The sequence below is a fragment of the Orcinus orca genome, chromosome 2, assembly GCF_937001465.1.
Source record: "Orcinus orca chromosome 2, mOrcOrc1.1, whole genome shotgun sequence".
In the NCBI taxonomy this organism is placed as follows: domain Eukaryota; kingdom Metazoa; phylum Chordata; class Mammalia; order Artiodactyla; family Delphinidae; genus Orcinus; species Orcinus orca.
The window spans coordinates 8,641,303-8,656,530 of record NC_064560.1 but is presented as its reverse complement, the minus strand read 5'-3'; the positions used below and the strand labels follow the sequence as shown (position 1 = coordinate 8,656,530).

At 42.8% G+C, this 15,228-nt stretch overlaps 1 protein-coding gene across 3 annotated transcripts in view; it reads left to right on the top strand.

The window, feature by feature from the left end:
- Nucleotides 1-5,555: 5,555 nt before the first annotated feature.
- Nucleotides 5,556-15,228, top strand: part of MCM10 (minichromosome maintenance 10 replication initiation factor) — a 118,466-nt gene continuing 108,793 nt past the window's right edge. For all 3 annotated transcript variants that reach the window (XM_049705594.1, XM_049705593.1, XM_033403410.2), the window contains exons 1-5: nt 5,556-5,607; nt 7,507-7,594; nt 12,504-12,845; nt 13,651-13,755; nt 13,900-14,037. In XM_049705594.1, the coding sequence (XP_049561551.1) occupies nt 7,588-7,594; nt 12,504-12,845; nt 13,651-13,755; nt 13,900-14,037 (592 nt within the window). In that variant the 5' untranslated portion in view covers nt 5,556-5,607; nt 7,507-7,587. The remainder of the gene's footprint in view (nt 5,608-7,506; nt 7,595-12,503; nt 12,846-13,650; nt 13,756-13,899; nt 14,038-15,228) is intronic.

Genomic DNA, 15,228 nt, shown 5'->3' with positions numbered 1-15,228 from the left:
TACCATCTCACACTTATTAGAATGGCTACAATTCAAAACAATAACACCACCAAATGCTCGGGGAGGATATGGAACAACAGGAATTCTCATTCACTGCTGATGGAAATGCAGAACGGTACTTTGGAAGACAGATTGGCTATTTGTTGCAAAACTAAGCACACAATCCTTGGAATTTACCCAAATGTATTGAAAACTTACATCCATACAAAACCTGCACATGAATGTTCATAATAGCTTTACTCATAACTGCCAAAACTTGGAAGCAACCAAGATGTCCTTCAACAGATAAATGGATAATCAAACTGTGGTGTACATCCATGTGATGGAATATTATTCAGTGCTAAAAAGAAATAAGCTATCAAACCACACAAAAAAAACATGCAGAGACCTTAAATGCATATTGCTAAGTGAAAGAAACCAATCCGAAAAGACTACACACTGTATGACTTGAACTGTATAATGCTCTGGAAAAAGCAAAACTACGGAGACAGTAAAGAAGGTCAGTGGTTGCCAGAGGTTTAGTGGAGGGATGAGGGGTTAAGAGCACAGAAGATTTTTAGGGCAGTGAAACTATTCTGCATAATACTGTAATGGTGGATACCTCTGTCAAAACCTATTGAATGTGTAACAAAGAGTGAACCCTAATGTAAACTATAGACTTTAGTTAATAATGTATCAATATTGGCTCATCAATTGTAACAGAAAGTCCCATACTAATGCAAGATGTTAATAATAAAATTGTGTGTGTGCCAAAGAAAACATACAGATGGCCAAGGGGCACATGAAAAGATGCTCAACATCACTAACTATTAGAGAAATGCAAATCAAAACTACAATGAGGTATCACCCCACACCAGTCAGAATGGCCATTATCAAAAAATCTAGAAACAAAAATGCTGGAAAGTGTGTGGTGAAAAAGGGAACCCTCCTACACTGTTGGTGGGAATGTAAATTGGTACAGCCACTATGGAGAACAGTATGAAGGTTCCTTAAAAAACTAAAAACAGAACTACCATATGACCCAGCAATCCCACTACTGGGCATATACCCTGAGAAAACCATAATTCAGAAAGAGACATGTGCGACTTCCCTGGTGGTGCAGTGGTTAAGAATCTGCCTGCCAATGCAGGGGACATGGGATTTAGCCCTGGTCTGGGAAGATCCCACATGCCGCAGAGCAACTAAGCCCATGCACCGCAACTACTGAGCCTGCGCTCTAGAGCCCGCAAGCCACAACTACTGAAGCCTGCGCTCCTAGAGCCTGTGCTCTGCAACAAGAGAAGCCCCCGCTTGCTGAAACTAGAGAAAGCCCACACACGGCAACGAAGACCCAACGGAGCCAAAAAATAAATAAATTTTTAAAAAGAGGATGTACCACAATGTCCACTGCAGCACTATTTACAATAGCCAGGACATGGAACCAACCTAAATGTCCATCGACAGGTGAATGGATAAAGAAGATGTGGTGTATATATACAATGGAATATTACTCAGCCATAAAAAGAAACGAAACTGAGTTATCTGTAGTGAGGTGGATGGACCTAGAGTCTGTCATACAGAGTGAAGTTAAGTCAGAAAGAGAAAAACAAATATCATATGCTAACACATATGTATGGAATCTCAAAAAAAAAAAAAGGTACTGATGAACTTAGGGGCAGGACAGGAATAAAGACGCAGATGTAGAGAATGAACTTGAGGACACGGGGAGGGGGAAGCTGGGACGAAGTGAGAGAGTGGCATGGACATATATACACTACAGAATGTAAAACAGATAGCTAGTGGGAAGCAGCTGCATAGCACAGGGAGATCAGCTTGGTGCTTTGTGTCCACCTAGAGGGGTGGGATAGGGAGGGAGGGAGGAGATATGGGGATATATGTATGCATATGGCTGATTCACTTTGTTGTACAACAGAAACTAACACAGTACTGTGAAGCAATTATACTCCAATAAAGATCTACTAAAAAAAATTGTGTGTGTGGAAGGGGCTATATGGGAACTCTGTTCTTTCCACACAATTTTTCTGTAATCCTAAAACTGCTCTAAAAAAATAAAGTCTATTATTTTCTTTAAAAATGAAAAAAAAACCCTTTTAACTATATATAAGATTATTTAATATGAACACATATAAAATTGTTCACATTAAATCATAAAATCAAGATTATGGTGAAAATTGACCAACAATTTCATTTGACCCATAATGAAAGGGCTAAGTTGGAATTGCTTTTAATGAAATATCAGATTTATTATGCAATCATTAATTCAATGGAAGAAGGCTGATAGAACAGCTAGTTGCAGCTCTGAAGTGTAATAGGAATCAAGTATATGGACCAATATTCAAATGTTTTAGTGAAAGGACAGGTACCAAAACTGCTTTGCTATGAAAGCAAAAAGTAGAAATAATTTTACCATCTTCTTTGGTATCCTTTGACTTACAGAGTTCGTCATTTTAAAAACTATTGAAATAACATTATGTTCTCTTTGTGAAGATATTGGTCATCACTGAGTATTGCAAGTGTTCTTTTTTTCTAGGTAAGTAATTGCAAAGATAAGTATAATACAAAAAAATATTGGCTTAGGAACTCTCAGTAAGCTGATAGGTTTATGTAGCAATTTTGTCCTTTAGAATTTATTCTGCATGCATAGAGTATGTATTGTAGTTATTAACTCAGCAAAACCAAGGAAGAAATGTGTTGAGCATTCTCATGAATTAATTAAAACCAGCAAGGCTAGAGTTTTTTTTATTGGCTTCTCTTTGCAAAGCATCAGTTGAGATGGAGGAACATACCCTGTTGCTTGAAGTAACCTCTAGATTGTTTGAAAAGCAATAGACATTTATTTGGGCAACAAAGACAATATTCTGTTAGGAAAATTAAGGAGGCTGGGTTTTCCTTTCTCAGGAGGGCCATTCATCTTCAAGTAGAGAACTGCCTCTGAGGAAGGATGACAGTTTTCTCAGTAAAGCGTTTTTGTTCAGTTAGTTGGGCAAATTCAAGTTTGGGATAAGACTCTAGAGAATTCTGTGCCATAAAGCATGAGATGTGAAGGCAGATGTAAACAGATGTCTACAGGGAGGTGGTGTGGGTGCTTTGGAAACCGGCTGTTAATTCCAACAGAAGATCTGATTTTCTGATTTTTTTTTTTTTTTTTTTTTTTGCGGTACGGGGGCCTCTCACTGTTGTGGCCTCTCCCGTTGCGGAGCACAGGCTCCGGACGCGCAGGCTCAGCGGCCATGGCTCACGGGCCCAGCCGCTCCGCGGCATGTGGGATCTTCCCCGACCGGGGCACGAGCCCGTGTCCCCTGTATCGGCAGGCGGACTCTCAACCACTGCGCCACCAGGGAAGCCCTGATTTTCTGATTTTGAATAGCATTGTTTCCTGCTGGGCCAAAAGGTGGAAGCATCGATTTAATCGTCTGGTGCATTAACCCTGGAAACATACTCAAAGATATTCTGCTTCTACAATCTCTACTTTAGAGAACTCAACTGCACTCACTAAGCCTACACCTGCAGCCCTGATATGTCCCCTTGGCTTGGGTCACATATCTAAAGATAGCGCTGAAATCTCCCCACCATCGCCTCAGGCTGAACTCACATCTCTACCCTGTCCAAAGCAAGCTCCTCCTCTGTAAGTCAGCCGTCTCTCAGCTGTTGCCAACCTGGCCATCGTCCTCTCCTTTTCTTGCCAAAGGTAACTTTCCTCTGGTCAGTTACCAAAGCAGATAAGTTTCCCTCGTAAAGTGCTTCCAATTCGTCCCTTCCCTTCAGCTCTCAGTCTGGGACTATCACGATCTATCAAGCTTCTTTGTCTTCAATTTCTGGTGTATCCAGTTCCTGAGCACCTATCTTTTGAATTTTTTTTCCTTTTTGGCCTCACTGTGCGGCTTGCAGGATCTTAGTTCCCTGACCAGGGATTGAACCTGGGGCCACGGCAGAGAAAGCACCAAGTCCTAACCACTGGGCCGCCAGGGAATTCTCCCGAGCACCTATCTTTGTTAGCTTAATCGTCCTAAGCATTGCCTTATAAAGTAGTAAGAATAAAAGTTATTACACTTTTAATGCTTACATGTGCTGGGCACACTCTGCATATTTTCAAGTTTTTCTCATGAATCCTCACAATACCCTGTGAAATAACTATGACTGTCCTTGTTTTGAACATAAGTAAGTTGAGGCTCAGAGAGGTTAAGTAACTTAGCCGAGGTTGCACAGTTAGCATGTGGCAATTAAAAATCATGCAGTCTTAACTGCATAGTCTGGGCACTTAGCCACACCTTTCTCTATCCATCTACCTTCCTCCCCCACCTGCTCAAACGGGGTCCCTTTACCGCTTACAGAATATTCATCATCTGCCACCCTATTTGTTTTACCTACATTTTAAAATGTTTCCACCTCATCTTTCCACCTATCTTTTACCTCCTCATCAGCAAGACTGGTGCTCCCTGGTAGTCACCTTATGTTGTCTTTTATGCATAGATCACATCTCCCAAACTAGACTAAATGCCTACAATATGTACATTGTTTTTGTCCAAACATGTACACCTGAGGCACTAAGATTATGGCTGATAACCAGTGTGTGAAAAGGTACTGGAAATTCTCATTTGATCCTTCCTGAAACCCTCTAGTTATCACTATTATCAGCACTTTACGGTTGAAGAAATTGACCCCCCCGCCCTGCCCCCGCCAAAGCTAAGTGCCTTGTTCAGGAGCAAATACTCTATTCGACTTTTTCTCTCTGTAAACATTTATTGTGTGCCAGGCACCAACAGCAAGAGAAAAGACAGAGGAAGAGCTAGGAAGATGAAAAAGACACGGTCCCCTGGTCTCCCGATGCTGACATTTTGGTGGGAAGAAGCAGAAAACAGTTATTCCCAACTCTGACGCAATTAAAGTCCACGGACCACGAACTCCTCCGCAAACAGTGGTTTCTACTGGGTCTAAGAATCTCATCTAGTCTTTCCTTCTCATTTTACAGACGGTGACGACGGTCAGAGAGAGGTAAAAGTGGACCAGATTGTTGGTTTGTTTTTCAGTCCCATTATCTCAACTGAAAACGAGGTTGTAAAATAACCAACCGAGCGAAATTATCAACAAGCCTGTTCAGACCTCTATACAGTCAACCCAGCCACAGGCAATCTGTGAGGGCAGGGGGAAGGTCTGCAGTGGGTTCCGCGGTTTGAGCCTCAGTGTGCAGGCTTCTCTGCGTCAAGCGTAAGAGAAAACGAGGCTCAGAACTGGATGACACGGTCAGTGCCGGAAAGTGTCAGGAACTAACTTCTGACCTCCTATGAACATACCGTACAGGGACAGTTCTACTTCCCGGCGCCTGTGGGGACGCTAGAACACTTACTGGAGGAAGCCAGGGCTGCACCGACCGGAAGTTCCCTTGCCCCCAACAAAGAGGGCGCCGGTCACGTGAGCCAATCAGATTGCTCTACGCAAGGGTCACCTTCTTCCCGCCCCCCCGCGGTCGTTTCCGCCAAGACCTCTGAAGTAGCCAATCAGTGCAGCCCCGAGCCGGCGTGCGTCTGACGTCAGAGGCGTGGGGGCGGAGTCGAGTTGGAATTTTGGCGGTCTGGCTGTAGAAAGGGAAGGAGTTCGGAGCCGGTTAAGGAGCGGGCCTGCGACTGTTGAGGGGCAGGGTGAGGGACTGCCCGCGCGCGTCTGTGGGAGAGTTTAGCGAGCTCCGAGGGCGGGAGGCGCGGAGTCCGGGGGCGCTCAGGTGGGCGAGACTGGAATTGGGCGAGCGCGGGGGCGACCTGGGCCGAGCGCGGGGCCGGGCGCGGGGGTGGGCGCTGAGTGCTGAGCGGCGGAGGTTCCGGGGCTGGGGGATTGCGGGCAGTTACGAAATGCACCGAGAGGTGCCAGGTGTTCGGCCGTCCAGGCTATTTAAGGGTCCAGTTTCTTCTTTTTAAAGGTAACCTTTTAAGACGCTTGCTAAACGGGTGCCGTCTGTACTGTGTCTTATTCATTCATTCATTTGTTCAAATTGATGATTTGCTAATAGTTACTGAATGCGTCACCCATCACTTCAGCCTTCGTGAAGTTTACACTTTAAAGTGGCTAACAGGTAACAGACAGGTACACCATAGTGGAATGTGCAATAAAGTCGTGAAAAGGAGGAGGTGAGAGGGTTCCAGGGGCCTGGTCAGATAGGGTGGTCTGGAAAGGCTTAGAAAAATGGAGAGTTAAGCAGAGACTGAGGGATGAGAAGGAACTAGGGGAGAGCTTTTCAAAGAACCTGAGGCCCCAAAGCACTTGAGTGTTCAAGAAGTTGAAAGCAGGCTAGTCTGGCTGGAGCATCCTCCGCGGGGGGGAGGGGGGGCGGAGTGGTTTTAGAAGAAACTGAGGAAGTGAAAGTAGGCGGGAGAGAGAGTAGCCATTGCCTCGCAGGAACTTTTGTAAATTTTGTTCTAAGGGCAATGGAAAAACCATTAAAGAAATTTTATCAAGGGAATGCTGCCATCTGACTTAACGTTCCTAAAAGACTACTAAGGAAAGAAAAGATTACTGTAGCTTTTGTACAGAGGATAAATTACAGAGACAGGGAGACCAATACAGGAAGCTAACACACGGTAGTCCAGGCAAAAGATTGATGGTGGCTTGGACTAGGCTTTTTGGCAGTGAAATTGGAGAGAAGTAAAAGATTTGAGCAATATACTGGAGATAGAACCCCTAGCACTTGTCGGATGGTCCTATGTGAGGGTGAGGAAGGGTGCGTGGGTTTGTTCGGGGGAAAACAGGGTTGGTTATACAAATAAACAAGAACAGTTTGCTCCTACCTAGCCTTCAGGAAGCTTACAATCCCGCAGATTCCCCAGTAGACAACACAGTGCAGGGTCCATAGAACCTGCATGATGGGTCCATAGAAATGTTTGTTGAATAAATGAAAAGAAAGCACCATAATTAATACTTGACATCGGACTTACCAAGGTCATATATATTATAGGGCCCATGTAAGTTAAGCAGTAGCCTAGAAAAATTTATATTTTCTTCTTGCAGTTCTAAAAACCATTTTAAATGAAAAAAGGAAACTGCACAGAATTATATGACTTTATCCTAATTAACTATGCCAACTATTCCTCTGAGCTTTGCTAACTAGTACTGAATCGAAATCTTGATGTGACTAAGGCTGCAACTAAGTAGAACCACACAGTAGGCTCTTATGGACAATGTAGACCTCAGATGTGTTACAAGAAATAAAACATAATAGCCCTACTATTTAGACCAGCCTTCATAATACCTGTTCACAATTTGTCTCATCTGTGTAACCTAATATCAAACAAACTATACCTCAACCGAGTTTCTGTAACCATAGATTGGAGACAAGAAAAGGAACTGCTTCCATACTAGGAGGCAGATGGTGTTGGTGGTGGGGTGAGAAATAGCCAGAGTCTGGATGAATTCTGAGCTCGAGCCCCCACAATATGTAGGCTTCTGGGTTTGCTGGATACGCGTGCAATGTGAGAGAGAAGACTCAAGGGTGTCTTTTCTTATGTTCATTTCACACAGCCAAGGTCCTGCATCTCCTGCCGTCTCCTGGGCACCTGATCCTGCTGCACAGCTCTCCATCTCCACTGTTCTCTTGACAGCATGGATGGTGAGTCCTAGCCGTTTTCTCAGTTCCTCTTTGTTTCATGGAAAATCACTCTTGTGTTCATGGGCTTGTTGTTACTTATTCCACTTATAAAATAGTGAAAATCGCTGCCCTCCCCTCAAGCACTGTCTGAGTGTTTCGAAAGAAATCTCACTTCAGTCAGTGAATGTTATTTGTTTTAATCAGCACTGATTGTCTTTCATAATAACGGTAGTTGACATGTACTTACAATATGCCAAGCACTGCTCGGAGATCTTACGTATACAGTTGGCCTTCCATATCTGCGGATTCAACCAACTGCACATAGAAAACATTCGAGAAAAAAAATCCAGAAAGTACCAAAAAACAAAACTTGAATTTGCTGAGAGCCGGCAAGTATTTACATAGCATTTTCATTGTATTAGGTATTATAAATCACCTAGAGGTGATTTAAAGTGTACGGGAGGATGTGCATAACTTATATGCAACTACTACGCTGTTTTATATAAGGGATTTGAGCATCTATGGATTTTGGTATCCATGCGGGATCCTGGAACACATGCCCTGTGGATACCAGAGATGACTGTATTAACTGATTTTACCCTCACAGCAACTATTTTATAGACCGGAAGACAGATGTCTGAGTGACTTGTCACAAGTGAAACTGTCAGAGGCAGGGATTTGAACCCAGGCAGCCCACGTCGGAGTTCACATTTGATATTGAAATCTGTTGAAATGGTTTCAGTCTAGCTCTCACTTAAATTCTTATAGTGCTTTTAAATTTTGTTCATCTTGCAGGGATGTGTGCAAAATATTTACCTAGCAAAGTGATGTTGCTCTAATTAGCAGAGCTTAGCCTGAGAGCAGCACAAAAATGATTGTGCTGGCTGTGAAGAGACCCTAACAAGTAAAATGCATTATTTTTCTGGTTGTGTAATTTTGTTTATTATTTTTCAAAATTTTTATTGGGGTATAGTTGATGTACAGTGTTGTGTTAGTTTCAGGTGTACTCTGGCTGGTAATTTTAAAGCCCAACTTTGTTACACTTTGACTTTTAAAAAAATTAAAACCAAATGTTGAAATTCATCGCACTGTGATAATATGTGAGATTGATTGTACCATTGGTATAATGATAGTTTCCTATTTCTTAAAATCACCAAATTACCTACAGAGCCATTGATGTAATACAAAGTGTAACTTTTTGCTGTGAGGTGGTCATGAGAAGAAGTGGTGAATGGGTCCATGTTCTCTCAGAAATCACTGTATCTAAAAAAAGTCTCATTTGGCTGGCATGGCTTTACAATTTGGTCCAGTACAGACGAAATCAAAAAGTTTCCTGGTGCTAGGTGCTGTTGAACAACATCCATGTTTACTTGCTAGTAGAGAGAGCAAGATAATAAAAAAACAAGTAGGGAAATATCAGGTAGTTGGTAAGATGGGAGGCGCTGGAACGAGCTTGGATGCTGAGAGGAATGCGCCAGGAGACAGGGAAGAACCGGTGATGTGGGAGAGAGCTGGTGATTGTCACCCGAAGTCCTGGAGAAGCTGAAAGTGGGAACCAGTGTCTAAATGGAGAAATGGGCCAGAAATAGGACTCGACACTTCATCTGTCATCGCTGGAGGAAAAGCAGAGAATACAGGTTCAGGTTTGGTAGTGAAAGATGATGAAGTCTGATTGCTTCTATGTTTTTTCCTATAAAATACGAAACAACATCAGTCAGCCAAGATTAAAGTGGGAGGAGAGGGCATCAGAGGTTTAAGGAGAGACGTGTGAAGGAGTTAGAGAACAGGAAAGCAAGTGTATCGGGGAAGTGTGAGGATTTTTAAGCAGTATTGACTGCCCGTTTGTTATTGGCGGGTGTATATTTAAAGTTAAACCAGTCATGGTGGTGGGTCTTTGTTCAGGAAAGTTCACCAGGTGGAGTGCAGGCAGGGAGGTGGTGGCCTCTCGGATTTCATCAGGGTTAAGAACCATGAGGGCAAGAGAGACAAGCAGGGGAGTTAAGAAGCTTTAGAAGGCAGTGATTATAATGATAGAACATGGATCCAAAGTGAGGAGATGGGGTATGAGGGTGGTAAAAACACTGTAGGAGGGTCGATGGATTTGGACATCTTTTTTTTTTTTTTTTAACGTTTATTGGAGAATAGTTGATTTATAATGTTGTTTAGTTTCAGGTGTACTGCAAAGTGAATCAGTTAAACATATATCCACTCTTTTTATTTTTTTTTCTTAAGATTCTTTTCCCATATAGGCCATTACAGAATATTGAGTAGAGTTCCCTGTACTATACAGCAAGTTCTTATTAGTTATCTATTTTATATATAGCAATGTGTATATGTCAGTCCCAATCTCCCAATTTATCCCTCCACCCACCCCCATTATCCCTGGCAACCATAAGATGAGGGGAGGACAGGACCATTGAAGGTGAGGTCAGGAAACAGAGACGAAGGCATTGGCTGGATCATCCTTGTGCAGGTTGTAGTGACTGAGAATGGTGACAGCAGTAGAGATGGAGGGGAAGAGGGAGGCATCCAAAGGGAAATCAGTCGGTGACAGCAACCAGGAGGGGATCTTGATGAAAAAAATCTTCTGTCATGAACTGTGGCTTGAAGAAAGTTAAGAGGGGGCTTCCCTGGTGGCGCAGTGGTTGAGAGTCCGCCTGCCGATGCAGGGGACACGGGTTCGTGCCCCGGTCCGGGAAGATCCCACATGCCGCAGAGCGGCTGCGCCTGTGAGCCATGGCCGCTGAGCCTGCGCGTCCAGAGCCTGTGCTCCGCAACGGGAGAGGCCGCAACAGTGAGAGGCCCGCGTACTGCAAAAAAAAAAAAAAAAAAAAAAAAAGTTAAGAGGTTCCAGAGTGAACAGGGATAAGCAAAGAAGACATCAGAACCCTGGAGTTGATCTCCAGATATCTATTGCATGCTTAGTGCGTGCTGGACACCGTTCCAGCATTTGCAGTGTGGATGATTAAAGAACTTCCACTCAAGAGGGTCACAGGGCAGCCAGATTTTTGTTGTAAGAGCAACTGAAGATATAGGAAATGGGCTGGTAGTAGATTCTGTTGGGTCCAGAGAGCAGATCCCAGGAGTTTGGGAGCAAGGATGGTGGAAGATGGAGTCAGTATAACATGGAGAAGACAGAGGATTTGGGGTGGTGACCGACGTAAACTGGGATGGAAGGCATCACGAGATCAGCCCTGGTCCTCATGAAAAGATGGGTTCAAGGCCCAGAGTGTGGAGCCACTAGGCAACCTTTTTCACCTGTGGCTCCCAGTGGTGTGGGCCCAGGCCTCTTCCAGGGTGTGCTCTTTACAGCAGCTTGGAACGGGAGAGAGAGGAGGGCCTCTTGGCTCCGTTTGGGGGTGTGGTGATCTCAGCTGGCGCCTAGGGAGTCTCATGGGCTCTTCTCTCTTGCTGCACCCTGCTGTCTTGGAGTCTTTGTTGACTAAGCAATTCAGACTGATCGTTAGGCAACCCCTGACTTCAAGCTTTAGACTCTTTCACCAGATTCTAGGCCTTGAGTTTGGCTATTGGCTCATTTCCTTCTGGTAAGGGAGCATAGAGCAGTGGAAAGGACATTGGTTTACTGATCTAGAGATCTCCATCCTAACCCAGGCTCCTGTGCTGACCTGTTTCACCATGTGATCCTGAACAGACCCTTAACCTTTCTAGGTTTCAGCCCCTGTCTTTCGAGCGAGGGGGTGCATCACATATTCTTAATGATTTTGCTTTAAATGCCTTTGATTTTATAAAGGAATCATGCCCAAATAGGGGAAAAAATGAGCAAACAAAATAAACAGATAAATCAAGAAAGAAGAAATCCAACTGGCCAGTAAACATAAGCAGTTCTCTACCTCACCAGTAATCCTGGAAATGCCAATCAAAGCAGCAAGCTACCTTTTAAAATCATTCATCAGATTAGCAGAACATCTTAGATGATGTACCAGATGTTGGTGAGGTAGTAGGGAGAAACTCTCACAAATGTACAGGAAGGTAGATACATGCTTGCAGCCTAGTTTGTAGTGGGAAAAAATTAGAACTAGCCCGTTTATTGGAAAATGGCCTTTATTGGAAAATGGGTGAGTAAAACGTGATACAGTCTTACCGTGGAATACTATACAGCAGTTGAAAGAAATAAACTACAACTATATTTTGATTTGGATGAATCTTACATGCAATGTTGAATGAAACCAGGATAGGAGTAACACGTACAGTATGAAATAATCTATATAAATATTTTTAAAGCAACCGAATACTATGTTAATGAATACTTATATATTTATGTTAAAAGTATGAAGAATGGCCTCGAGTGATATAGCAAAATTATGACAGTGATTGCAATGGGGCCTGGAGCCAGCCAGTGGTAAGGAGTTGGGACAAGATTTGACGTGATAAACCTTTTAAACTTTTTTTTTCCCCAACCATTTAATGTACAAGCTAAAAGCAAACATGATAAAATGTTAGTGATGGCTAATTCTGGGTGACAGGATATGAATACATTTAATATAATGCTTTGTAACTTTCTATAGTTTTTAAAAATTGCTCAGACGATTAAAAAGTGAGGGAATATGTCCATCTAGAACCTAAATGTATACTTAGCATGTTTTTCAGTTATTCCCTTGTGGGTTGAATTTCGTTTGCAGGAAGTGTCTGATTAGCTGAAGTAGCACAGGTAAACAGGTCTAGCCCAGTGGCTGCCCCACGGTGGTCACTAAGCAGATACTGGCTCCTGCTTTCTTAGCCCAGTGCCCTCCAAGAAGCACTTGGGGAGAGGAAAGGTAGAAACAAGAACAATACTTACACCAGGCAAAATGGTGAATCTGCCGAGTCATTTTAACTGCCTTATGAATGTTGAATGTTTTAACTCTGTTTGTCAACGGCTGTTTTTCACAGGTAGGCTTTCTTTCTTTGCTTTTTCTTCTTTTTCCCATAGTGGAGGAGGATGATTTGTCTCTGCTGACCGCACTGCTGGAGGAGAATGAGTCGGCCTTGGACTGTAATTCAGAAGAGAGTCAGCCCTTGACCCAGCAAGATGGTGAACCTGATGCATTCGATGAGCTCTTTGATGCTGACGGTGATGGTGAATCTTACACAGAGGAGGCTGATGAGGGTGAAGTGGAAAAGGCTGAAGACCAAAAGGAGAATTTGGATGCTCTCTTTGGAGACATGGATGACTTAGCAGATGAGGAAGAAGCTCCTACATCGCGATCAACGCACAGCAGGGTCCTCCCTGGTCCTGCCCCCAGTCAAGGGAAAACGAATCAGGAACTGCAAGGTGCCCTACCACTTGCTTTCTCTAATTCCTTTACAGTAGCCCTGATGCAGACCGCCCGTCTTACAGCTTTCCTCAAAGTAGCTGCCGAGTCAGGGGTAGAGATGAAGGACTTTGCCAAGGACATTGGACGAGTTAGTGGAGCGAGCATTTAAAGCCAGCATCGGAGGGTACAGAGGCCCCCCTTATATCAGGGTCAGCCAGGTGTGACTGATCCTTCGCAGAATGGCTCTAACATTTCTCACGCTCGTTACAGAAAAATAATACTTCAGGATTTAGCAAAGGGGGCCAGGGACAAGACTACAAAGCAGCTACACGTTCTACTTCAGCAGAAGACCATTTCTGAACACTCACATTGAGGACTGCCATTTCCTTATTCCTGGCGTCTTTCTTATATATTTTTAAATTACAGTAAAATTCTGCTCTAATCAATGGGCTATTTCTTCTAATACAGGAGCCAGCATTTATTATATTAATTATGGTACTTGATTTACGAAATAAATATAATCATTTCTTGACTTAAGAAACTGTCAACCATGGACATGTATCTGTGATTATCTGTCAGTAGTACAAATTCATAACCAGCTTTGGTATTAGAGATTTGATTACTGGAAATAATCATGTTTCTTTCTCTGAGGGGACCCCTTCGAAGTGCAAAAGTTAATTGTGAGTTTTCGGTATGTGATTCTATTGTGGGTCTCAAGGTTGTGGAGGTGATGGGTGGACATCAAAAATCATTTCAGCACTTTCATCATGTATACTATTTCCTCTGGTCTGGTTCTTAAATCAATATATTTTTCTTCCCTAGATGAATTAAGGAAGTTGCAAGAGCAAATGAAGTCCTTACAAGAACAGCTGAAACTAACTACAATTAAACAGCCTGCAAGTCCAGCCCGTCTGCATAAAACCCCAGGTAATCAGACTAATTCTAAGGATAGTATGCATTTCTCTTACGAAGAAATTATAACATTACTTCTGCATCCAACTCCTGGTAAAACGGTTTTTGAGCCCCTTTCTAAATTTTCTTTACTAATTTCTTTTACTTTTAATCGAGTAGATAAGTCTCCACGTCCCCCTCTTAAGGAGAAGAAAGTTCAGAGAATTCAGGAGTCGTCGCGCTTTTCTGCAGAGCTTGACGTCCCTACTCTACCAAAACCCAAGCGGGTGGCTCGGACACCCAAAGTTTCACCTGCAGGTGTAGTACTTGAGGCCTCCCTGGTTTCTCACTGCTTGGGTTCTGTTTGCAATATATTTTGGCAACGTCATGTGTGTGTGTATGTGTGTGTGTGTTTTGGTGTATCTTACCTGCCCATTGAGAAAAGTAAGCTTCCTGGGAATGGAAACCATATGCTATACTTCCTAATCTTTCTCTACATCTCAAAGTGCTTAGAAAATCCTTAGGTAGAGAATAGATATTTAACTAAATGCTTAGTGGATTCAATATTTTTTTAGCTCTTATAGTCCTATAGTTGACTTGAATTATAGTCAAGTATAACCACTGGGTTGAGTTCTTATGCTAGCAATCTAGAGATTTAATCTTCAGACTGTGAGACTGATCCCCTTATAAAATGATCAAGTTTTATTTGAAGCCAGGTTGTTTTAAACCAGAAGGTCCATTCTTTAGAAAAGGCTTCTTTGCCAGGAGTATAGAATGGTACTCAAAATCCTATTTCAGCACGTACATATATACACACAAAATAAAATGAAAAGGCTTTATAAGCTCTATGTATTGGTTTTGTCGTACTGCCTTTTTGCCCAAAGTGATTCTTTGGAAGATCTAAGACAAAATGGTCTGGAGATAACATAGTTTAGAGTAAGCAACATTTTATTGATCACATGTTCAGAGAGGCCCTTTTCATTACAATATGATACATATGGCTCAATAGGACGGAATAGCTGTGGGCTCCTAGTGTTGTATTTATTTGACAACAAATTATATATTCCATGTATCCACTTATTAATAGTGTTTATCCCCTTAGGACCTTTGGTATATTACTAAGCTGTTTTATTAGGCAATGTCCAAAGTTAGGTTTTGAAGGGATGGGTCAAGGGCATGGTTTCTGGAGATTCTAAAGTTCTAGGGTTGTCCTGGCCCCTGGCTTGCGAGAAGTGATCCAAAGTCGCTTTGAAGGTAAACAACAATCTTACTTAAGAGAGAGAGACATTGTATTAAGGAGAGTACCCAAGCTTTCTGACCCTCAGGAGCATTATCAAATGCTTCTAAAATATGAAAAGTAACCATGTCAGAATACCCTGGGCCCCCTAATTACGCCCCCCCCAAGTAAAATGGGATTGAAATGAAATGAAACAAGAGATAAGAAAACAAAGGGGAGCTCACTTTGGATGTTTTTCAGGTAGAATTTGACCCTGTGCATACATCTCCACT